The 23634-nt window shown below is 43.6% G+C and overlaps 1 protein-coding gene and 1 long non-coding RNA gene across 2 annotated transcripts; one reads left to right on the top strand and one right to left on the bottom strand.

The window, feature by feature from the left end:
- Positions 1 to 2459: 2459 nt before the first annotated feature.
- Positions 2460 to 16262, bottom strand: GREM1 (gremlin 1, DAN family BMP antagonist). Its single transcript, XM_032175092.2, has 2 exons — positions 16130 to 16262; positions 2460 to 3130 (listed from the first exon to the last, which is right to left on the bottom strand). Exon 2 carries the CDS (start codon positions 3127 to 3129, stop codon positions 2575 to 2577), a length of 555 nt encoding a protein of 184 aa, XP_032030983.2. The 5' UTR covers position 3130; positions 16130 to 16262; the 3' UTR covers positions 2460 to 2574.
- LOC131381263 (uncharacterized) lies at positions 3762 to 11135 on the top strand. The gene is made up of 3 exons (XR_009209889.1): positions 3762 to 3888; positions 10460 to 10567; positions 11024 to 11135. It is a non-coding gene; the product is annotated as an uncharacterized LOC131381263 (long non-coding RNA).
- Positions 16263 to 23634: the final 7372 nt, after the last annotated feature.

A 23634-nucleotide genomic window follows, 5' to 3' on the forward strand; every position in this document is an offset into this window, starting at 1 on the left:
TGTACATCATAAAATTCATATTTGGTGTTTGGCATTATTTTAATAGGTACAATCAAGACCACAAATATCTTGCCATAAAAATATTCTACTATAATAATGAAAAAATATATCATTACATCATCAGTGACTTGAATAAAATATGTTACAGATATGGCATTTTCAATGAAAGTTGGAAGACACACCACATTTGTACTAGTCTTAATATAGGCACAGTAAGAAGAACAGATATTTCCCTCTTTGGCTAGTGATGTGCTTTTAGGGTAGTTATGCTGCTGATTATCCAGTGAAGTTAGTGTTGAGGAAATTCTCTTTACTTGAGCCAAATCTGCACTTATATGCAAGACTGTGGTACAAGCTCCTAAAAGAAGATTACTGCTGCCAACTTAAGTCATCTCTGTTAACAAAATTGCATGCTTGTGGCAGAGTTAAAACAAGAGAAATTCAGTGTTCGCTGGTTCTGAATGTCATTTTTCCTCTCTGGTGTGGTTTTACATTTTCAGCTTCTTTCCCTTTTCCTCTCTCCCACCCTCAAAATTCTGCCTTAGCATTTGTGTGCTTAATTAAATCCACTGTGTGCTTTATTGTTGGAGAATGTGGACAATACGAAGATTTGGGGCAGGATCATACAGTGTATACAAAACACACACACACTGTGTTTGGACAAATTCGCCTAGTGTGAGAATCATCAGTAGTGAGTTTAAAAGTTTGGAAATTAGACCCAACATTTTGGGTGTTTAAAATATCTCCCGCTTTCAAATGGCTCCTGTTTAGTTGTTAGATGGGAGAGCACTGGATCAAAACAAAAACAAAATAAAAATAGCTTCCCGAGTTGCAAGGGTTCTCTGAATGCCAGAGCCTTGATGGGCAACTGAATCTCAAGTCTACAGCGTTTGTTTTCCATATTACATAGGACTTGGCTAGGAGGCTGAGAAGATACAAGGCAACAACAGTATTCAGGGAGTTTGTATATAAAATCTCAGGCTTGAAGAAAACGGGTTAACCAAATCCGAAGTGCAATAAGATTCACCCACCCTGCACTTTGGCCCTTAGATAAATCCTAAGTAGGCATTGGCAGTAGGCCAAGTTTAATCAGCGGACAGTGCCTACCAGTAGATACTGAATAGTTACAATGTTATGTCCATCCAACCAGTAGCAGATGAACAGCGAATACACCATGATGCTGTGCTCTCCTAACAGGGTCCCCTCAGATCCTCAGTGAGCACATAAAGGAAGGGAGGTCATATCCCTTATATCTCTACCAGGTATTAACACCTAATTACTCTCTAGCCAGAGGCAATTCCCTTTATTTCCTTACTCTCCTCCTGTTCTCTCTAGCCCAATCTCCTGACAATGGTTAAAACAAAAAGACCCCCAAAATACCTCTTGCTAAAACAGAGTAGTCCCTAAACTCTCTCTTAGACTACTATCAGGTACACTCAGAAGAGGCAGAATCTTTATCAATCAGGTTAGTGGCTCTCAGAAGCATTATGGGAAATAGTGAACTGGAAAATCAGCTGATTATAGCCACGAAAAAGGAAAGGCATTAGGAATTTCAGCCTCTGAGGTTTCTGTTTAATTCCTACCCCTATGTAGAGAGTTCTAAACTACCCCTCTTTTCCACCTGAGGGACAAAGCAGAGGGGTTGGTTTGGTTTAGCTAACTTGCTTGGGTCTGAACATAGGAGTGGTCAATATTTATGTTTTCAGTTTGGTGTTAGGTTTGAACAGATCGCAGTGACAGCCAAAGTTAATCACCTTCTGGCAATCTCATTTCTCCTCTGTTCACTTGGGTTCTGTTAAATACTAGGAAAAGACTTTCTCAGAAGCATCAGCCTCACTGTGTTCTGGTATTGGCCTTTCAAGCTTCTGCAATGTCCCTACTGACTTTTGCTGGGCCTGATTTGGCCTCACCTTCCACCCTCCCTTTCTCACTCCACTATCCTGCTTGTCCTTGCCCACACCAGCCTCTCCCAGAGTCTGGAGGGTCTTCACAAAATGAAAAACATTTGCATCATGGTTAAGTGAATTAATTTAGAAACCTTGGCAAGCAAGAGACTAGACTGACATAGTCACTGACAACTTACGGGATGGACTGTGGGAAGGAGGAGGAAAGCAGAATGCAAGCACAGGTTAAAAGGACTTTTCCATGTCGAATGCAGCACTAAAACAGGTCTCTTGCCCTCAGAGGAGCCTCTTCCATGAACATTCATTCCGAAGGGAGATTCTGGTCCCCAGGAGGGCACAAAAACACAAAGGCAGAACCAGACCATGGCCCCGCCCCTTTAGATGTGAGCCGGGGTGATATGGGTTTCAGGTACATCCCCATTAAAGCAGATATGTTTACAAAATAGGAAGTGCTCTCTAGCAGAGACTGTGTTTCCTCTGGTGACTAAAAACACCCACAGGCACCCATCCACACTCATGCACACGAACTACGCACAAGCAGCTCCGGCCAGGAGGCAGCTGGGGGTTCTTCTGGCCTCTAGGTTTAAGCCAAGAAAGGATCTGGTTGTTTTAGGTCTGGGACTTCCTGGGGCTGCATTCCTAGGACAGGCTGGGTGCACCTGGATTTGGCTTAATCCAAATCGATGGATATGCAACGACACTGCTTCACACGTGTGACTCTCTTCTTCTTGGTAGGTGGCTGTAGTTCAGGGCAGTTGAGTGTGACCATCATGGTAGTGAATTTCTTGGGCTTGCAGAAGGAGCAGGACTGAAAGGAACCTTCCTCCTTCCGGATGTGCCTGGGGATGTAGAAGGAGTTGCACTGGCCGTAACAGAAGCGGTTGATGATGGTGCGACTGTTGCAGCCTTCCTCGTGGATGGTCTGCTTAAGCGGCTGGGTTTTGCACCAGTCTCGCTTCAGGTATTTGCGCTCCGTCACATGCAGGGCCTCTTGGCTGGACTCCAGCACCTCCTCGCCGGGCATGGCAGTGCCCCGCCCTTGGCCCCGCCCCCGGTTCCTGGAGCCAGGCTGCTGGGGCGACTGAGTCTGCTCTGAGTCATTGTGCTGGGCCTTGTCTGGCGGGGGGATGGCACCTTGGGACCCTTTCTTTTTCCCTTCAGCAGCCGGCAGCAGGGTCCCCAAGAGGAGAAGCAGGGCTCCCACCGTGTAGGCTGTGCGGCTCATACTAAAGGAAGGAAGCACAGAGAGGGGAAGACACAAAACATGGCAAAGTTAATTTAAAAATTAATAATAATAGCACCTAGCATTTAAACGCACTTGTTAAAACACTTTCGTAAAATATTCCATTTACTTCTCACAGTACCTGTATGAATTAGGTACTATTATCTCCACGACCCAGCCGTCAATCCATGGAGTAACTCCCCCAGAGTCCCACAGTGACTAAGTCAAGGCTTAAACTCAGCCGGGGCCTAGCTCTTCTCTGCACCTATTCTCACAAGAACATCTTCCTGGCCTCTGGCACCAACCACATTTGACTTTGTATTACGTTCACTTAACTATATCCATTCTTGTATTTGGTAATATTTAGTAAGCTCCTACTATGTTAATGCCATATGACCTTTGCACCTTTTGAGGGGAACTTATTTTCTATTTTGTTTTACAGCAAGATGAATTAACCTCTCTGCCCAGAGGACTTCATTCCTCCGGAAATGTCCCAGTCTTTTCTCCCCAACTAGCCTGAGGCTTCCTGAGCTGTGAATGCTTATGAGACTTTGCATTTTTATCATATGTGGAAGGAGAGATTCATGGAGACTAGAAGGCATTTGACAGAGCAAAAACAACAAAATAGGAAAGGTTGAAAACAACAAAACAGGAAAGGTCGAGATCCTGGTGCAGTAATTTGCTATCTGATCTTAAGGATGTCACTTTGTCTCTCAATAAATGACTCCATTAAAGCGAAGATACCAATACTTCGTCTCCCAGGTAGGTTGTTCAGATCCAAACTCGATGTCAATGTGAGAGCAATTGGAGAACTAACCAAACGTGTGGCAGTACTGCAGATAGAACGAAAGACAGTAGCGTGTAGGTGATGTGACTCATGAGGCTTCACCTCTCACCTTATTCTCATCTTGAAACTAGGCACAGATACTCAATGTATCATTCTTTGTACCACGATATACATTTTTCTACCTTTTAAATAGTGAAATATGTCACTCACATGTGTCTGTGTATATACAATTTAAAAGGTAGAAAAATGGGCATGATAGAACAAGTACGTGCAAATATTTACATTAATAAATGGCGTGGGCATGTTGAATAAATTAGTGGCAGTGGATTACTGTGGATAGGTCTGAAGCTAGACATGGGTCTGAAAGGGCAGTGACATGTGAACAATGGCAAAAAATAACAAGGAGGTGAGGGAAAAACAACAAAAAATAGGAAACCATAGACAGAGAGAGAAAAGAATGAATGAAGTGAAGAATGCAATTCAGAGAAAGGGGAACTCTTCTACAAGTTGAGTGTTCAGGGGAGGTAGTAAAGGTAGACAGAAAAGGCGGAAGAAGACGAGGAGGTGGAGAAGGAGCAGCATATTTTTAAAAAGGAGAGTGCAAGAGAGAAGCCTCAGACTAAAAAGATTTTCCTCCTGGGACAGTGCTTCTTAGACTTGAAAGTGCAGATAATTGGCCGGGTGTGGTGGCTCACGCCTGTAATCCCAGCACTTTGGGAGGTCGAGGCAGGTGGATCACGAGGTCAGGAGATCGAGACCATCCTGGCGAACACGGTGAAACCCCGTCTCTACTAAAAATACAAAAAATTAGCTGGGCGTAGTGGCGGGCGCCTGTAGTCCCAGCTACTTGGGAGGCTGAGGCAGGAGAATGGCGTGAACCGAGGAGGCGGAGCTTGCAGTGAGCCGAGATTGCACCACTGCACTCCAGCCTGGGTAACTGAGTGAGGCTCTGTCTCAAAAAAAAAAAAAAAAGAAAGAAAGAAAGAAAAAAGAAAAAAGAAAAAAAAAGTGCAGACAATATCTGGGGATATTGTGAAGATGTAGATTATGACTCAGCAGGTCTGCCTTTTTATTAAGCTTTGAGTAGCAAGCCCTATAAGCACTTGCTGCCATGGGGCACGGAGAGAATTATTAAAGTGTGGAGGGATTTTCTTTTCAATGGGTGCAGTTTCAAATTCACAGCCTCCCTCCTGCGGCCATCACAACAATCGGACCTGAATCCTGAAGGTTCTCTCCTGTCCCACTCCTATGGTTTTCTGAACCTAAGAACATAGCTGTGTAGAACCCATTTTCCTTCTCTCTTTGGAATACCAGTATTATATATAATAACCACTAAGTGCAACTTAACAGTAACCTTATTATTTCTCCCACCAAAACTGGACAGGTTGGTATTATTAGAGCAATTACCTTGCACAAAGGCAGTGTAAGATCTAGATTTTCTAATGAACAGCACATGGTAAGTAAACACTATTCAACCCTAGAATAATGTCAAATTAAAATAATTAAATATTGAATTTAAGATATCTTTAAATGGCACCATCTTTCCAACAGTAACATAGTACTTTTAGACCAGTTCAAGTTTGGAGCTGATAATGTGACATTCAGCTTCTACTCCGACTGTAGGTTTCCCAGCTTTGGTCAGTTTACATTACAACATCCCTGCTCTTTATACAGAGCTTTTGTTTTACCCCAACAACCAAAAAATTAATTTACTTTGTCCTTTTAAAAAAAGCACTTATACCATACCATGCTGTTTGTGTTACTGTAGCCTTGTAGTATAGTTTGAAGTCAGGTAGCATGATGCCTCCAGCTTTGTTCTTTTTGCTTAGGATTGTCTTGGCTATACAGGCTCTTTTTTTGGTTCCATATGAAATTTAAAGTAGTTTTTTCTAATTCTGTGAAGGAAGCCAATGGTAGCTTGATGGGGATAACGCTGAATCTATAAATTACTTTGGGCAGTATGGCCATTTTCATAATATTGATTCTTCCTATCCATGAGCATGGAATGTTTTTCCATTTGTTCGTGTCCTCTCTTATTACCTTGAGCAGTAGTTTGTAGTTCTCCTTGAAGAGGTCCTTCACATCCCTTGTAAGTTGGATTCCTAGGTATTTTATTCTCTTTGTAGCACTTGTGAATGGGAGTTCACTCATGATTTGGCTCTGTTTGTCTATTATTGGTGTATAGGAATGCTTGTGATTTTTGCACATTGATTTTGTATCCTGAGACTTTGCTGAAGTTGCTTATCAGCTTAAGGAGATTTTGGGCTGAGATGATGGGGTTTTCTAAATACACAATCATGTTATCTGCAAACAGAGACAATTTGACTTCCTCTCTTCCTATTTGAATACCTTTATTTCTTTGTCTTGCCTGATTGCCCTGGCCAGAACTTCCAATAGTATGTTGAATAGGAATGGTGAGAAAGGGCATCCTTGTCTTGTGCTTGTTTTCAAAGAGAATGCTTCCAGCTTTTGCCCATTCAGTATGATATTGGCTTTGGGTTTGTCATAAATAACTCTTATTGTTTTGAGATATGTTTCACCAATACCTAGTTTATTGAGAGTTTTTAACATGAAGAGGTGTTGAATTTTATCAAAGGCCTTTTCTGCATCTATTGAGATAATCATGTGGTTTTTGTCATTGGTTCTGTTTATGTGACTGATTATGTTTATTGATTTGCATATGTTGAAGCAGCCTTGCATCCCTGGGATGAAGCCAACTTGATTGTGGTGGATAAGCTTTTTGATGTGCTGCTGGATTCGATTTGCCAGTATTTTATCGAGGATTTTCACATCAATGTTCGTCAGGGATATTAGCCTGAATTTCCTTTTTTTGTTGTTGTATCTCTGCCAGGTTTTGGTATCAGGATGATGCTGGCCTCGTAAAATGACTTAGGGAGGAGACCCTCTTTTTTTGTTGTCTGGAATAGTTTCAGAAGGAATGGTACCAGCTCCTCTTTGTACCTCTGGTAGAATTCGGCTGTGAATCCATCTGGTCCTCAGCTTTTTTTGGTTGGTAGGCTACTAATTACCGCCTCAGTTTCAGAACTTGGTATTGGTCTATTCAGGGATTTGACTTCTTCCTGGTTTAGTCTTGGGAGGGTGTATGTGTCCAGGAATGTATCCATTTCTTCTCAATTTTCAGTTTATTTGCTTAGAGGTGTTTATAGTATTCTCTGATTGTATTTCTGTGGGATCAGTGGTGCTATCCCCTTGATCATTTTTTATTGTGTCTATTTGCTTCTTCTCTCTTTTCTTCTTTATTAGTTTAGCTAGCAGTCTATCTATTTTGTTAATCTTTTCAAAAAAAAAACAGCTCCTGGATTCACTGATTTTTTGAAGGGTTTTTTGTGTCTCTATCTCCTTCAGTTCTGCTCTGATCTTAGTTATTTCTTGTCTTCTGTGAGCTTTTGAATTTGTTTGCTCTTGTTCCTCTAGTTCTTTTAATTGTGATGTTAGGGTGTCAATTTTAGATCTTTCCCGCTTTCTCCTGTGGGCATTTAGTGCTATAAATTTCCCTCTAAACACTGCTTTAGCTGTGTCCCAGAAATTCTGGTATATTGTGTCTTTGTTCCATTTGTTTCAAAGAACTTATTTATTTCTGCCTTAATTTTGTTATTTACCCAGTAGCCATTCAGGAGCAAGTTGTTCAGTTTCCATGTAGTTGTGCGGTTTTCAGTAAGTTTCTTAATCCTGAGTTCTAATTTGATTGCATTGTGGTCTGAGAGACTGTTAGGATTTCTGTTCTTTTGCATTTGCTGAGGAGTATTTTACTTCTAATTATGTGGTCAATTTTAGAATAAGTGCGATGTGGTGCTGAGAAGAATATATATTCTGTTGATTTGGGGTGGAGAGTTCTATAGACGTCTATGAAAAAACTACTTTAAATTTCATATAGAACCAAAAAAGAGCCCGTATAGCTAAGAAAATCCTAAGCAAAAAGAACAAAGCTGGAGGCATCACGCCACCTGACTTCAAACTGTACCACAAGGCTACAGTAACCAAAACAGCATGGTACTGGTACCAAAGCAGATATATAGACCAATGGAACAGAACAGAGGCCTCAGAAATAACACCACACATCTACAACCATCTGATCTTTGACAAACCTGACAAAAACAAGCAATGGGAAAAGGATTCCCTATTTAATAAATAGGGTTGGGAAAACTGGCTAGCCATATGCAGAAAACTGAAACTGGACCCCTTCCTTACACTTATACAAAATTAATTCAAGATGGATTAAAGACTTAAATGTAAGACCTAAGACCATAAAAATCCTAGAAGAAAACCAGGGCAATACCATTCAGGACATAGGCATGGGCAAAGACTTCATGACTAAAACACCAAAAGCAATGGCAACAAAAGCCAAAATTGACAAATTGGATCTAATTAAACTAAAGAGCTTCTGCATGGCAAAAGAAATTACCATCAGAGTGAACAGGCAACCCACAGAATGGGAGAAAATTTTTGCAATCTATCCATCTGACAAAGGGCTAATATCCAGAATCTACCAGGAACTCAAACAAATTTACAAGAAAAAAGCAAACGACCCCATCAAAAAGTGGGCAAAGGATATGAACAGACACTTCTCAAAAGAAGACATTTATGGGGCCAGCAAACATATGAAAAAAAGCTTATCATCAGTAGTCATTAGAGAAATGCAAATCAAAACCACAATGAGATACCATTTCACGCCAGTTAGAATGGCGATCATTAAAAAGTCAGGAAACAACAGATATTGGAGAGGATGCAGAGAAATAGGAACACTTTTACGCTGTTGGTGGGAGCATAAATTAGTTCAACCATTGTGGAAGACAGTGTGGCAATTCCTCAAGGATCTAGAACCAGAAATACCATTTGACCCAGCACTCCTATTACTGGGTATAGACCTAAAGGATTATAAATCATTCTAATATAAAGACACATGCACACGTTTATTGCAGTACTATTCACAATAGCAAAGACTTGGAGCCAACCCAAGTGCTCATCAATGATAGACTGAATTAAGACAATGTGGCACATATACACCATGGAATACTATGTAGCCATAAAAAGGATGAGTTCATGTCCTTTGCAGGGACATGGATGAAGCCAAAAACCATCATTCTCAACAAACTAACACAGGAACAGAAAACCAAACACCGCATGCTCTCACTCATAAGTGGGAGTTGAACAATGAGAACACATGGACACAGGGAGGGGAACATCAAACACTAGGGCCTATCAGGGGTGAGGGGCTAAGCAAGGGGTAGCATTAGGAGAAATACCTAATGTAGATGATGGGTTGATAGGTGCAGCAAACCACCATGGCACGTGTATACCTCTGTAACAAACCTGCACGTTCTGCACATGTATCCCAGAACTTAAAGTATAATAAAAAGAAAAAGAAAAAAAGCACTTATGAGAAAAGTCCAGTTATAATACAGGACTGAATTTTTCCAGAGACTAGGATAAGACAGTGTGGCAATTCCTCAAGGAGCCTTCTCCTGGTCTCAAAGTATATTGTGAATTTGAGAAGGTTTCACGAATTTCTGGTATTTATTCAATTGGTACAAAGATCTAAAATAAAATATAACACAATTCAGTTGCTCCCCATTTCAGAGGAGGAGTACAGGAGATGGCCCCAGGCCTGTGCCCCAATCTTCCTCCATACCTCCTGAAAATGGCCTCCAGACAAATTCACCCCTCCTAGACCAGGACCCTCTGAGTTTGTCAGCACAGAGGCCAATCTGAGACTAACTGGGAATGTATGTTGACTGCACAGGACAGGTTTACCTCATAAGGCCCCTTCCATAAACATCTATCCGAAAAATATAATTTTATTTCTCTGAACCAACTTAAGGCTTTCTTTATACTCAACTTTTCCTTCTTGGCATTTTCACATCTGTTATTGAGTAAATATCTAGTCTGAGAGTTGATGAGGGCTTATTCATCACCTTACCCTCAGTGCCCGGCACAAGGCAGGTGCTTATAAAAATTTGGTAAATGCATGATTATTATAAACCTCATTGATTTACAGAGTTACCATTCTTCGCATTTTAAAATGCCTTCACCAGTGCCCATGAGCAGAAGAGCCAATTGCTATCCTTTGGATGTCTGACTCTCAGTGTGGCAAATTCCTTCCATCCTAGAGAGCTTCCTAAGACTTGTCTTTCTTTTTCTCGGAAAACTCCAAATGCCCCTGACTTTTTACCTGTTCTCATATGGAATGCTATGGGTTTCATTTTCTAATTGAAGCCATTGAAGTTAATACTATGGCGGAAGCCAATAGCAGAGCTATAAATTCAAAATTAGTCAACTATGGTTTTCAGTTTTAATTGCAACAGACTTTCTCTTTCTACGGGAGTGTGCCTACCTTCTAAGCCAAAGGGTCTAGAGTGACAGACAGGCTTTTTTTTCTTTTTCTTTAAAGAAAAGTACAATTTTCCTCAAAATAAGATTTATTAGCAATGGAAAGTGAAATGTTTTTTCATTTTTTAAAACTCTATTCTTCAAAAATCTTTAGTACTTATTGTAAGATGTCTGAGTTGTCAACCTTTGTTTATTCAGAGAGAAGTAAACACCAACTTCAAGAATGTCAGTCGAGACCTCAGCTTCTCAGAGAACAGCAGTGCTCTGAGGCACACTAGCTGCTCTACATGAGTGACAGTAAGCAGGGTAAGAATTATAATTCATAGTGGAACCAGGGCTCCGCCACATCCTTGTCAATCGCCCAACCTCTCCCCACCCCCAGACTGCTCTTGATTCTTCAGTGAAGGAAATACGAATGATGTGCACTTGAAATCCCAGTTGTAGTGTCACCAAATAATGTGCACTTTGTAAATATCAGAGATGTAGAGGAAATGCAGAAGATGTACATTTCTTGAGGACAATTCTTTTCCGCAGCAACATGTAGAAGGGTGTCCCACGGTAAAAATTCAGTGCATAGCTCATCCAGACTTAGGTTCCTATGACATCATCCATGTGCCGTCATTAGCTGCAAACACTTTATGGTAAATTCCACCACTTATGAAATGGCCTATTCATATCATTAAATTAAATTAAATTAAGCTGCATCTCATAGACTCAGGGTGCATCAAGATACCTAACATCTCCTTTGATTCTCTTTTGCAGACAGTATATCTTCTTTTCAAACTCTGCCTCAACCTCCCATCAGTGCAGTTCAGCTTCTTCAAGAAATGTGATGTTATTCTCATCATGAGTTTTCTTTGCAACTGTCCACCGGCAAGTCTCACCCCATCTCCATCATTTTTTCTCTTTGCCTCTAACCTCTCTTCCATTCTACTTGTCCCAGAGGACACGTACTCTCAAAGCAGGTCCTCTCTACAGCATGCTTTCCTTCCAGTTTCCCTTAGGGATCAAGAGTAAACATCTACAAGCAAGATAAGCCATATTAACCACCTCTATCCTGTGCAGGTCATGGCAATGTATTCCAATTTTCACAAATCCTCTAGGAACACAATATTCTAATTCTGAGGACTGAGAAATAAAAATGGTATACGTATGACCTGTTTCCAGTGTTCATGATGTCTTTGGGAAAGTTTAAGCCAGCTCTTTCCATCATTCTTGCTGTATTTCTCATTTCAGCTAAGCAACCTGCTCATAATCAGTGAAAGGGAGTTTTGAGTAGGAATTACATGAAGGCCAAATGTCTGTGCATGGACTTCTGGTCAGTTCCTCCTGATGAATCAAGCTTTAGAAAGACATTCAATAGGCATGACATCAAATTATTCTCCCAGCATAAGAAATAGTGGAAGTGGCCAGGCGCGGTGGCTCACGCTTGTAATCCCAGCACTTTGGGAGGCTGAGGCGGGCGGATCACGAGGTCAGGAGATCGAGACCACGGTGAAACCCCGTCTCTACTAAAAATACAAGAAAATTAGCCGGGCGTGGTGGTGGGCGCCTGTAGTCCCAGCTACTCGGAGAGGCTGAGGCAGGAGAATGGCGTGAACCCGGGAGGCGGAGCTTGCAGTGGGGCGGGCCCGGCCCCCTGCCCCCTGCCGGGGGGGAGGGGGGAGCCGTCCCCAAAAAAAAAAAAAAAAAAGAAATAGTGGAAGTGACTACAAATGCTCTAAGTGCAGGCCAGGTTTTATAAGGATTTATTCCGTTTTCTCAGGTCTAAATCTTTGGGAAAAGTATAGCTTATTTTTAATTTGATCTTTAATTTTTAAAAAGACGATTGTGTTGATTTTCTTTTTCAGACAAGTCGCACCAAGGAGATAAGAAGAATTCTTTGTTGGCACACAGGTAGAGGATAAAGTCTCATCCCCTTTGTGTTGTAAGAACCCTAAACAGCCTCTCTAGTCTGAAGACCAGGTTGGCTAAATCAGGCTGGGGCCCAACATTGCATAGGACAGGGAAGAGACCACCTGGTTGTGAAATATCTCAGGAGCTCTATGTTTGTCAAAGATTTTCTTAGGAAAGTTAATGACTATATACAATTCTTGAGGTCAACAAGAAACGAGTTAGAAAGTAATAAATTATTAAACGTTCACTGAGCAGCACTGCTGAGAGACGGCCAAGTTACAGGTTCTGTTCTGTAGTGAAAGATGTGTTAGTCACCGCGTAATGTGGGACTCAGGATTTTTTTTTAAGAGATGTCACCCAGGCTGGGGTGCACTGGCGCGATATCAGCTCACTGCAACCTCCGCCTCCTGGGTTCAAGTGATTCTCCTGCCTCAGCCTCCCAAGTAGCTGAGATTACAGGCGCCTGCCACTACACCCAGCTAATTTTTGTATTTTTAGTAGAGACAGGGTTTCACTGTGTTGGCCAGGCTGGTCTCAAACTCCTGACCTCGTGATCCGCCTGCCTCAGTCTCCCGAAAGTGCTAGGATTACAAGCGTGAGCCACCTCACCCGGCCAGGATTCCAGATTTAATTTCAGAACTACCCTGTGATATATCCTGGTTCTGTATAACATTACTACTTTTCCTAACACCATTACTAATAATAAGAGTTACCTTTTATTTTGAAGCCCTTACTGTGCCAGGCATTATGCTGAATTCTGACCCAATTTTATCATTTATTTTTCATAACAAAGTATGAGGTAGATGATATCATCTTCCTTTTACCAATCAGGGAATCTACACTCAGAAAAGTTAGAAATTTGTCCAAGGTCACACAGCTCATAAGTGGGAGAGCCAGCGTTTTTTGTTTGTTTGTTTTGTTTTCGTTTTTTTTTGTTGTTTTTTTGTTTTGTTTTGTTTTGTTTTGTTTTGTTTTTTGACGGAGTTTTCACTCGTGTTGCCCAGGCTGGAACGCAATGGTGCTATCTGGGCTCACCACAACCTCTGCCTCCCGGATTCAAGCAATTCTCCTGCCTCAACCTCCCAAGTAGCTGGGATTACAGGCATGTACCACCATGCCTGGCTAATTTTGTATTTTTAGTAGAGACGGGATTTTTCCATGTTGGTCAGGCTGGTCTCGAACTCCCGACCCCAGGTGATCGGTCCTCCTTGGCCTCCCAAAGTGCTGGGATTACCGGCGTGAGCCACTGCGCCCGGCCGAGCCAGCGGTTTAAACCCAATTCTATCTAGCCCCAAACACAGGTCCTTAACCACTGTCCTATTGACACCCAGTGCTGTCCTTAACAGTGGGTCAACGGATATGTTTTCTAATGCAATACAATTTGAAGAGTGCTATAAATAAAATAATTATCTATTTTGTATCTTCATGTTCACATGTGAATAAAAGGATTTCTCTTGTCTCAGGAATTCCTGTTGTACTTTGAATTTCTAAGAGCATATGTTAAAACTAAAGAAAATTCCTTGCAGATCTAAGACACCGGCTGGTAGCACTTGCCTGATGGTTGCCTTTTAGTTAGAGGCTGCTGTCACCTCCTCTAACCACTGTCCCCCACCTGCCTTTCCTTTACATAAGAGGTTTCTATTTCCTGGCTGTCCTTTACTCTCTGTTGTGGAACATGCTCCACAGCCTTGCTGTCAACAAGCAGTTCTTGGGGGAGGTGTCTGTGGCATGAAATTTCTTTGCATTTTATCACTTTTAATACTTGACCATTAAGACTGAAGGCATCTTCGGCTTAGTTTCAAAGACAGGGTAAGCAGCCCTCATTCAGAGATGTGGGACATAATAGGTTTTTATTCTTCCCTGTGTAACTACTCACATAAAGACCGCATTAGCCAACCTGGATTTCCTACAGAGCATGGGTTACCAAAACGTTTCACTAAAAATGAACTTTTAAGAAAATAGGAAACCTGTGAAATTACAAAGTTTACAAAAGACTCTAATTCCTACAATGACCTGGAGGTTAAACACACACACACAGACACACACACACACACACACACACACATACTGCCACTACCCTGCTAAAAATCCCTTAAATAGTTAATATTAACAATTTGACAGTGCCATTTATCCAGAGATAGTAATCAAATCACCTACTGTTGTAGACTTGGCTTGGGGGGCAGTGAGAATATACAGTTTTCTTAAGATCTTTCCCTCCTTGCTTTGAAAAGTACATCCCCCCTCAAGACTCTCATGCTCCCCCTCCTTCCAAAAAAAGAGAAAAGGGGAGGGGGAAGCCCTAGGGATGAAAGAGGACTCCTCACCCTAGAATGGGGTTATCTTAACCTCTTCTACGCTATTTATTTAACTTGTGTGTACAGCCAGAAGGAAGCCACTACTCTGGGGTCCCTGGGACAGCTTAAAACCCTAGTGACCCACTTAACACAGTAGATTGTTTTAATCAGTTCGTGTCCTGGCACCATCTCGAAGGGGAACATAAACAGACGCGCACACCGCTCAGATTTGCTCTTTCCAGCAGGAGATCCAATTACCTATCGGTGGTCACCCCTCTGCCCTCGGACCGTTGAAGAGGAGATTTTAACCCCTAACTCTGAGGCTGTGTTTCTGTCTATAAGAGCCGAGATTCCGAGTCGGTCGAGGAGGGGAAGGTAGTAGACGGGCTCGACCCGGGAGCGCTTTAGGGACCGCTCCGGGCGCGCGGGAATTTCTTCACAGCAGAGGCTGGTCACCTGCCGTCCGTCCCTCCCCGCCTGGCCCGGGGACCGTCGCCAGAGCCTGGCGCAGGCAAATAAATGCCAAGCTGGGGCGCCCCCAAGGAGGAGCTGCGATCTGAATGCAATGCCAAGCGAGAGCGGTGGCGCGTCGATTCTTCCGGAGCCTGTAGTCTACAAATAACTCCGGCCAGCAAGGAGGTGACAGCCCCAATGTACCTCCCACTCCTCTACGATGGCCTTGCTCCGCAAGCTGTGGAGGGGCCAGCGGAGCCAGCCGGACAGCGAGAAAGAACGAAAGACGCCCAGCTCGTTGCAGCCGCCAACCCGCCTCAGCCGCCAGTCCCTAGTCCTCAGGAGCTAGTGAGGCGCAGCGAGGCGAGGCCGGGGCCTCTAGAACACAGTTTAAGGGGTGCGCGCGGAAGTGGGAACCAGCCGGTGGCCGCTGCCCGGCGCCAGAACGTCTACCATTCAGGCCCGGCGTGCGCGGGGCCGGGAAGAGGCTGGAGTAGAGAAGCGAGCGCCCGCGAGTGCGTGGCCGGTCCGCCAGCGCGTGTGGTGTGTGCCTTGTGAGCACTGCGGGTTCGCTGGACCCCGCGGCCAGGGCCGCGCTCCGCACCCCAGCTGTAGGGTTACCCACCGTTCGGTTTTCCGCTGTGGCTGAACACAACGGCTCTGCCCTTGCCAGTCTCCATCTCACCTCGGGGGTGGGCAAATGCACACATCATGGATTATCCGGATGCTCCAACCAGCGGACTCCAATAGGCGCCCCAAGACGCCCCCAGACCCAGCGCGGCGCCTCAAGTACATGGGACCCTCTCAAGGCAACTCGCCGCGCAGCCAGTGGCCCACACGTAGGTCCGGATGCTCCTGCGCTCTGGCGGCCTGGACTTCGCGCCCTCGCTAAGCGGGCGCGTCTGCCAGGCGCTGCTGCCACCAGCACCAGGCGTGTTCGGGGGCCTCCGGGAGATGAAAACGGGATGTGGGGGTCATCCTGCCCGCTCCTGACAACCTTTTTTCCTACGTTTCCCTGCAGACCCAGAGCAGCGAGGTCACGGTGTCCGCAGCCTCAGCAGGAAGGACCCCGCGATGGTTCTTCACGATTCACCCCCGCGAACAGCGCACCCGGGCCTGCGCGCACGGAGGGCTGCCGCGCGTGGAACTGAGCGGGTCCTGCGGTTGGTTTGCGGCCCTCTGCCGCCACCCCCCTCACACCCCTGCCGGGTGCGTCCGCGCTCACCTGTCAGTGCGGCGGGTCCTCGGGGCCTGCGCTTTCGACGCGTGGCGCTGAGTGCGGCCGCGGCCAGAGCCGCCGGGGCTCGGCGCGGGGTCAGCGGGACCGAGAGTGACGCGGCGGCCGTGCACTGGGTCGCCCGGTTCGCGGAAGGCGCACCGAGTGCCAGGCATCGCGCCGTCTCCCGTTTAAATGCCGGCGGCAGAGCGCGGCGCCCGGGGCCGCGCCTCTCCATTGGCCAGGCGCCGCCGCCGCCGCCAGACCCGCTATCCGCCCCCCTTCCCGGTACTGCCCCCGCCTCCCGCACCCCTCCTGCTTCCCCGCGGGGTCCCCTCTCCGCCCGCCTCGCCGCTTTGTCTGCTCCCCCCGCCCGGGCCGGCTGGGAGAGGTCACCCCAGGGAACCGCGCCTGGAATGCACAGCAAATCACATTTTCCGCTCCCGTTGGAGAGGGAAGAGCGGGAGGAAATCCCCCCGGCTCCTGGCCCCTCATTCCTTCTCTGCCCCAGGTCTGGGCTTCCCCTGTCGGCCGCCCGGCATCGCCTGCGTCGGTCCCGCGCTCAGTCGCCGAGACTGCACTGGGAAGCGCAAGATCTCCGTGGGATCGTGCCAGATTCGGCCATTCTTCCCCTCTGGAGGGAACGGGACTGCGGGATGCTCTGGTAGAGCGGCCGTCGTGGCTCCCGCGCGGCCCCGCCCGAGGCCCCCAACTTCGAGGGCGCTGACCCCGGCGCCCCCGTTAACCTGGCGGGCTCGCCGGCCGCCAGCAGGAGCCTGTCGCCAACATGGCACCCTCCTCTCCTCGCCCGCCACGGCGGCCTCGGCTGTGAGTGTACAGAGGGGAGTCACGGGAGGAGAATAAAACTAAAAGGACCGTCAAAAGTCAAGGCTTCCGTTCCTAAATTATCTTAAGAGAGAGAGAAAACAGTCACTGGGCGAGAGGGGTTTTCTGTAGCATATCAAAGACGAATAAAGTCAGGAAAATAAAACGTTAGATGAGGAAGTAACTTCCCAGAAATTTAGGACAAAAACCTAAAACCAATGTCACATTCCGGATACCAAGTGCATAAATAGTTTTCGAAAGATGAGCGAACACTTTCATTTGTTCTCTTAGCTTGAAAAATTGGTTCCTCAAAGAGGCCGTAAGTTTTGTGTGTCGAAGCTAAAGTCTGTGCAAAAATTAACACGTCTGCAAGATCTGCAGACCAGCTCCATCAGCCACGTCAAATGAAGACTTTGCAAAAGATTTGCTACAGAAGGAAATATGAAGGTGTCTGTATTGTCTAAAGCAAAATAAACAAAACAATGAAATCCATCAAAAGATACTTACGAAACACCCGTAATTTAAGTACTTGACTAGGAAAACAAGACCAGACCAGAAAACAGCCTATTTTTTTTCTCTTTAGTCCGGCGTTAGGGGGAAGAAGCAAGAAACATCTACTAGATGCTGTTAGGAACGTGAAATAGATATTTTTAAATAAATGAAGCAAGAAGGAAGTCTGCATTAGTATCTTTAAAATCTTAGTCCTCTGAATGTTTTGTTTGTGCAGATGGCAGTTTCTACACATGAACTCGAGGCTGCACTTTACAATTCTCAATCATTTTTTGTTAAATCATCCAGTGAGCCACAGTTTGTAGCTGCCTGCAGGATGACAGCATTGAACCAGCGTGAAGACCTGTCTTGCTCACGTGGGCTCCTGGAGAGATAGGTAATCAGAAATACACAAAATACTTAGGCGATGACCAGTTCAGTCGAAGCTCACTACCAAGCTGTATTGGAGCCAGCTATTCTCCCAACGTGCAAACTGCTGTACTTCTCCCCACAAAAGGGAGCATATTTTACAAATTCATTAACTCCTTCTCATCTAAAATAAAAGCTTTAGTCACTTCTTCTTTTCCCAAGACTTATATACTGCCCCAAATCAAAATACAAAGAGGCTGAAATTACCTCTCAAAATGGAAGTGATTTTTTTTTGGAGCCCTGACACTGTGGTTTTCTCTATCTCCATCTATCAAATCATAATGACTCTTCCTCATGCAGTTTCTCAGGCCATATTTTCTACAATGGAGCCCCCACCTCCTCCCCACAACACACGCCCCCTCTCCGTATCCCAAAGAGATAGGGAGGGCTGTGCGTCACTGCATCATTTTTCTTCATTCTCATTTCTCTCTCCCTTCTCCCTGGCATTATAGTATTTCTTGCCACTAGAATGTAAGGTTCATAAGGGCAGGGATTTTGTCTAGGTCACTTTGACTACATGAAGCACATAGAATATAGATTGTCTAACACAGCACTCAGATTCAATAAATAGTTGTGGACTGAGAATGTTGAGCACATTCCCACTAAGATTGTCCGCTGAACCAAATGCTGAGGATATAACCATCATGGATAGGATAAACACAGGCCCTCAAACCTCACAGAATTTATGGTCTAGTATGTTTGTAAATATTTACATAGAAACACAAGTTTTTTGCCCAATATTTGTGTTTCCACAGCTCCTAACAAGTGATTGCAAACCATTATCCAATCAGGATGAAGGCATAAGGATAAAAACTCCCTAGACCTCTCTAAACATGGTCACATAATTAAAACCTGCTTTTAGTAAGGGGAGAAGAAGTAGAATGACTCGGTTTAGTCAAAGTTAAACTCAAATCTGAGATGCCTAAACCATGATCACTAAATGATTAATTTTATTTAATGAAAGTACTTTCAAACTACTTTGAGGTTGTGAGAAGAGTAGATTCTGCTCAGCCACTGGTTCGTAAAAGTAAAGTCCATTTCCTCTTGTTTTGCCCACCTGTGTATGGAATGTGCTAGCCTCTCTCTAACCCCAAGAAGCTAAAAGAGGGCTACTCCCCAGGTTTGGAGAATAACTTTGAAGACCTTTAGAGAAGAGTTTTTACTTAGATCTGCAAAAGCTATTTACAGCTGTTCATCCAATTGCAGAGACTATGTATGCCGTCTTGCATAGGATTAAAAAAGAATAAAGCCCTTTACACAGTTGGAACTGACCTTGTATGCCCTTTCTAAAGAAAAAAGTATTAAACTATAAACTTGACAATGATTAAGTAAAAATATATTTACAAGAGTCAAATACCAGTTAAATGGATCATATTCAGAATGAATTTTTCTTATAAGTTAGTAAGAAAAGAATCCCCACAAATAACCCAATAGAAAAAAAAATTGCACATGGCCAAAGCACATGGGCAGGTAATTCACAAAAAAGAAACCTGGACAGCCAGTAAATACAAAAAGATGCAACATTACACCAGTAAATCAGGGAAATATAAACTGAAATGAGAAGATACTGTTGCTTATCTATTAGGTTACCAAAGATCTAAAAGTCTGACAATATCCAGCATTGGAAAAGGTAGAGAGAAGCAAGCAATCAAATGCATTGCTAATGAGAGGGAAAATTAGTACCATCATTTCAGAGAGTAATTTGTTAATTTGTGTTAATATTAAACATGCACTTAGTATGCCACCCAGACGTTACACTTCTAGGTAAACACCTTAGAAAAATTTGAACGTGTGTATGAGGACTAGAAACTTGTATAAGCATGTTTATTGTGGTATTGTTTGTAACAATCTTAATGTCCATCAACAGATATAGAAGGCATAAGAAATTATTTTATTCATATGGCAAAATGCTACATAGCTAATAAAAGAAATTTATTAGATTTTTATATTTTAACATAGAGCTGAAAACATAGAGATGCTTTTTTTAAAAAAAAAAGGAAGCTGCAGAATGATATAAGTAGTGTGATACCATTATGTGTATTTTATAGTAAACATATAAAAATAGCATAAATTGCTTGTGAAGCATGTGGTCATGTGCATGCATAAGTAGTGAATTGGAATCCATACCTTTAATGATGTTCACCAGAACGAGGAGGGGAGGAGGTGGATCAGGCATGGACGACAAAAGAATTTTCAACATTACAAACCACTTAAAAATTTTATGTCTTAAAAAAAAATCTTGAAAGAAATATGACAAAATGTGGGCAATTTGAATTTCTGGGTGATGGGTTCATGGATGTGTTTGTTAGATAATTCTCTCTACATGTTGATAATTTTTTAAACCCTCAAATTTAAAACAAATGTGATGTTTCTATTATGATTTCAAGAGTGATTTTGATCATCATTTGTAAACAGAACATTTTTGCTTCCCATGTGTCTTTTGTAACCAGCTCCAATCTGAGTAGGCATGTTTTCAGAATGCAAACAAGCCCTTATGTAAGTGTGTATGTCTGCTGACCTGTCTGAGGTCTACGCCTAACCAGTTTCCTGTGTGAAAAATGCACGTGCATATGAAAATTCTGGACAATGTTGCCAAATATAGGTATATGAAATGAGTTATTCAGGACCACTGTAATATAATTCATGCCTTATTTCATGCACATACTTATTGCATATACTCCATGTTCAGTTCAGTATGCAAAAGGTGAAAGCTTCAAACTGTGAACGTAATCCTTCACAGGCAATAGTTCTGGCACAGTGGGAAAAAGCACGAAACTTGGAGTCAGGAAAGTCAGAGTAAATTCCTGATACTTCCCCTTAGAAGCTGAATATCTCAATTAGGTATTTAAAACCTCTGGGCTGAAATTCAACCATCTGTATTATAGGAATGGTGATAACACCCACTTCTGGGTAGATGCTGGAATTAAGTAAAACAAGCTCTGTGAAAGTGCCAGGCACCTAATAAACATCAACGTCTGCATAGATACCAGAGTTCAACTGGGAGCTAACACAAAAAAACAGTAAGTCTAATATCAGCGTCTGTTGGGTCTTACGTATCTTTTTTTTTTTTTTTTTTTTTTTTGAGGCGGAGTCTTGCTCTGTCGCCCAGGCTGGAGTGCAGTGGCGCGATCTCAGCTCACTGCAAGCTCCGCCTCCCGGGTTCACGCCATTCTCCTGCCTCAGCCTCCTGAGTAGCTGGGACTACAGGCGCCCGCCACCACGCCCGGCTAATTTTTTGTGTTTTTAGTAGACACGGGGTTTCGCTGTGTTAACCAGGATGGTCTTGATCTCCTGACCTCGTGATCCACCCACCTCGGCCTCCCAAAGTGCTGGGATTACAGGCGTGAGCCACTGCGCCCGACTGGGTCTTATGTATCTTTATATTCACTCTGGGTAATGCAGGGGTGGCACACAGCAAATGCTTGACAAAGCTATGAAATGAGTACTTCCATAGGGAGAAGGAAGGAAGGGAGGGAGGGAGGAGAAGAAAATAAGGGGAAAAGAAAGAGATAGAGGAAGAGATAAAGAGAGGGATGGAGGGAGGAAGGAAGGAAATAAGGGAGAGAAAGGGAAGGAGGAAGACAGGAAAGAAAATGAGTGATTCCTTCCAGTAAATGGCACAACTTTTTTTTTTTTTTAAACCAGTAAATAGTTTTACCCAACACTTCTGGCTCCTTTTTTGCCTGCAGTACAAGAATCACGCTAACCTAAAGTTACCCTTCTCAGGATGGTTCCACTGCAGTGATAGAAGCTGAGAATAAGAGACCAGAAGATGCCCAAATGTGTAGTTAGACAGGCTGAAACTCCCATCCAAGAGACTGGGGAGTGAAACAAGACAGAAAGACAGAGACAGCAATGTATTTCTCAGCAAAAATTCACATACCCAGTGCCTAAATGTAACAGAATCTGTGTGAAACGAGGCTCCTTTCTTTGTCTGCTGACAGGATAACTTGTTACGTTTGAAAGGTTTATACCGAATGTATTTGTTTTGAGCTCTTTGATGTGACCTCACTCTTGGAAAAAAAATGTGATGGGACTTTATTCAGTTAATAATTTTGTGTTTTCCCTTATAGCTTGTGCTCTTCATTTTCTAAATTTTTTTTTGGTGGGGGGTTTCTCTTTGAAAAAAGCTCATTTTACTGCAATTTTAAAATGCTGAGGGCTGGGCGCGGTGGCTCACGCCTGTAATCCCAGCACTTTGGGAGGCCAAGGCGGGCGGATCACAAGGTTAGGAGATCGAGACCATCCTGGCTAACGCGGTGAAACTCCGTCTCTACTAAAAATACAAAAAAAATTAGCCGGGCGTGGTGGCGGGCGCCTGTAGTCCCAGCTACTTGGGAGGCTGAGGCAGGAGAATGGCTTGAACGCGGGAGGCAGAGCTTGCAGTGAGCCAAGATCTCACCACTGCAGTCCAGCCTGGGCGACAGAGCAAGACTCCATCTCAAAAAAACAAAAACAAAAACAACAAAAAATGCTAGTGCCTTGGGGAAGATCTGTTGAAAGTACCTATTAAACTGAAGGTTGCAAGGTTTTACCCCACTGTCTCTGGCTATCCTGTTCCTCACTTTTTTTTTTTTTTAACTTCTGGCTTATTTAGTCCCTTCCCAGTCTTTGTTTCCTTGATGTCTCTGCTATTTACTAGAAGTCATTTTAGGATTCACCTTTTCACTCTTGTGTCCTTTTTTACAGGCGTGGAAGTATACGTGTGATTTTGCTCTTGCTGCCGCTCTCCTAATATGTCACTTGGACTGATTCATTACATCTTATAAAATATTTTATAACATAAAGTTATTGTAAAAATATTACAAACTCATCACAGAAAACTTGGAAATAGAGAAAAATATAAAGAAAATAAAAATATGCCGTAATCTCACAATCCCCAAATAACCACTGTTTGCTCACACACACTATATATATATGTACATATATGGATTTCCTTTTAATTATATAGTGTTTGTGTATGTGTGTGTGTGCGTGTGTATGTGAGAGAAAGAGAAGATGCTGTATATAATAAGATGCTTTAACTTTTAAATGTAACTTAATATTTTAATTATTTTGGGGGGACATTATTAAAATTCTTCAAAAATACAGTTTAACAGTAGTATAATATTCTCTTGTATGAATAACATACTATAACATACTATAACACTTTATTTTCTCTTATATGATTAACAATGTGTGTGTGTATGTGTGTGTGTGTATACATACATTTCTTAAAGTGGCCTTTTATTAATTACTTAATGTGTACCAAACACGAGGCTTTATGTGCATTATCTAATTTAGTTATTGTAACACTCTTATGAAATTGCTACTATTGTTTGTTTTGTTTTAAAGATGAGGAAGCTGATGTCTAGAGATGTTGTGTGACTGTCTCAAGGGCACACAGCTATATGAAGCAGTCACAGCTGCTGACCCCTAAGCCCCATACACTGAGCTTCTACCCTCTATACTGTGAACAAGAGTCTACACCATACACTGTTAGAACTGGTATTCAAGGCCGGGCGCGGTGGCTCACACTTGTAATCCCAGCACTTTGGGAGGCCAAGGCGGGCGGATCACGAGGTCAGGAGATCGAGACCACGGTGAAACCCCGTCTCTACTAAAAAAATACAAAAAATTAGCCGGGCGCGGTGGCGGGCGCCTGTAGTCCCAGCTACTCGGAGAGGCTGAGGCAGGAGAATGGCGTGAACCCGGGAGGCGGAGCTTGCAGTGAGCCGAGATTGTGCCACTGCACTCCAGCCTGGGTGACAGAGCGAGACTCCGTCTCAAAA

This window comes from Hylobates moloch, unplaced genomic scaffold, assembly GCF_009828535.3.
Source record: "Hylobates moloch isolate HMO894 unplaced genomic scaffold, HMol_V3 SCAFFOLD_14, whole genome shotgun sequence".
Taxonomy (NCBI): domain Eukaryota; kingdom Metazoa; phylum Chordata; class Mammalia; order Primates; family Hylobatidae; genus Hylobates; species Hylobates moloch.

Coding starts and splice junctions, on each gene's coding strand:
- GREM1 (XM_032175092.2), bottom strand. CDS start 3,129: ATGAGCCGCACAGCCTACACGGTGGGAGCCCTGCTTCTCCTCTTGGGG.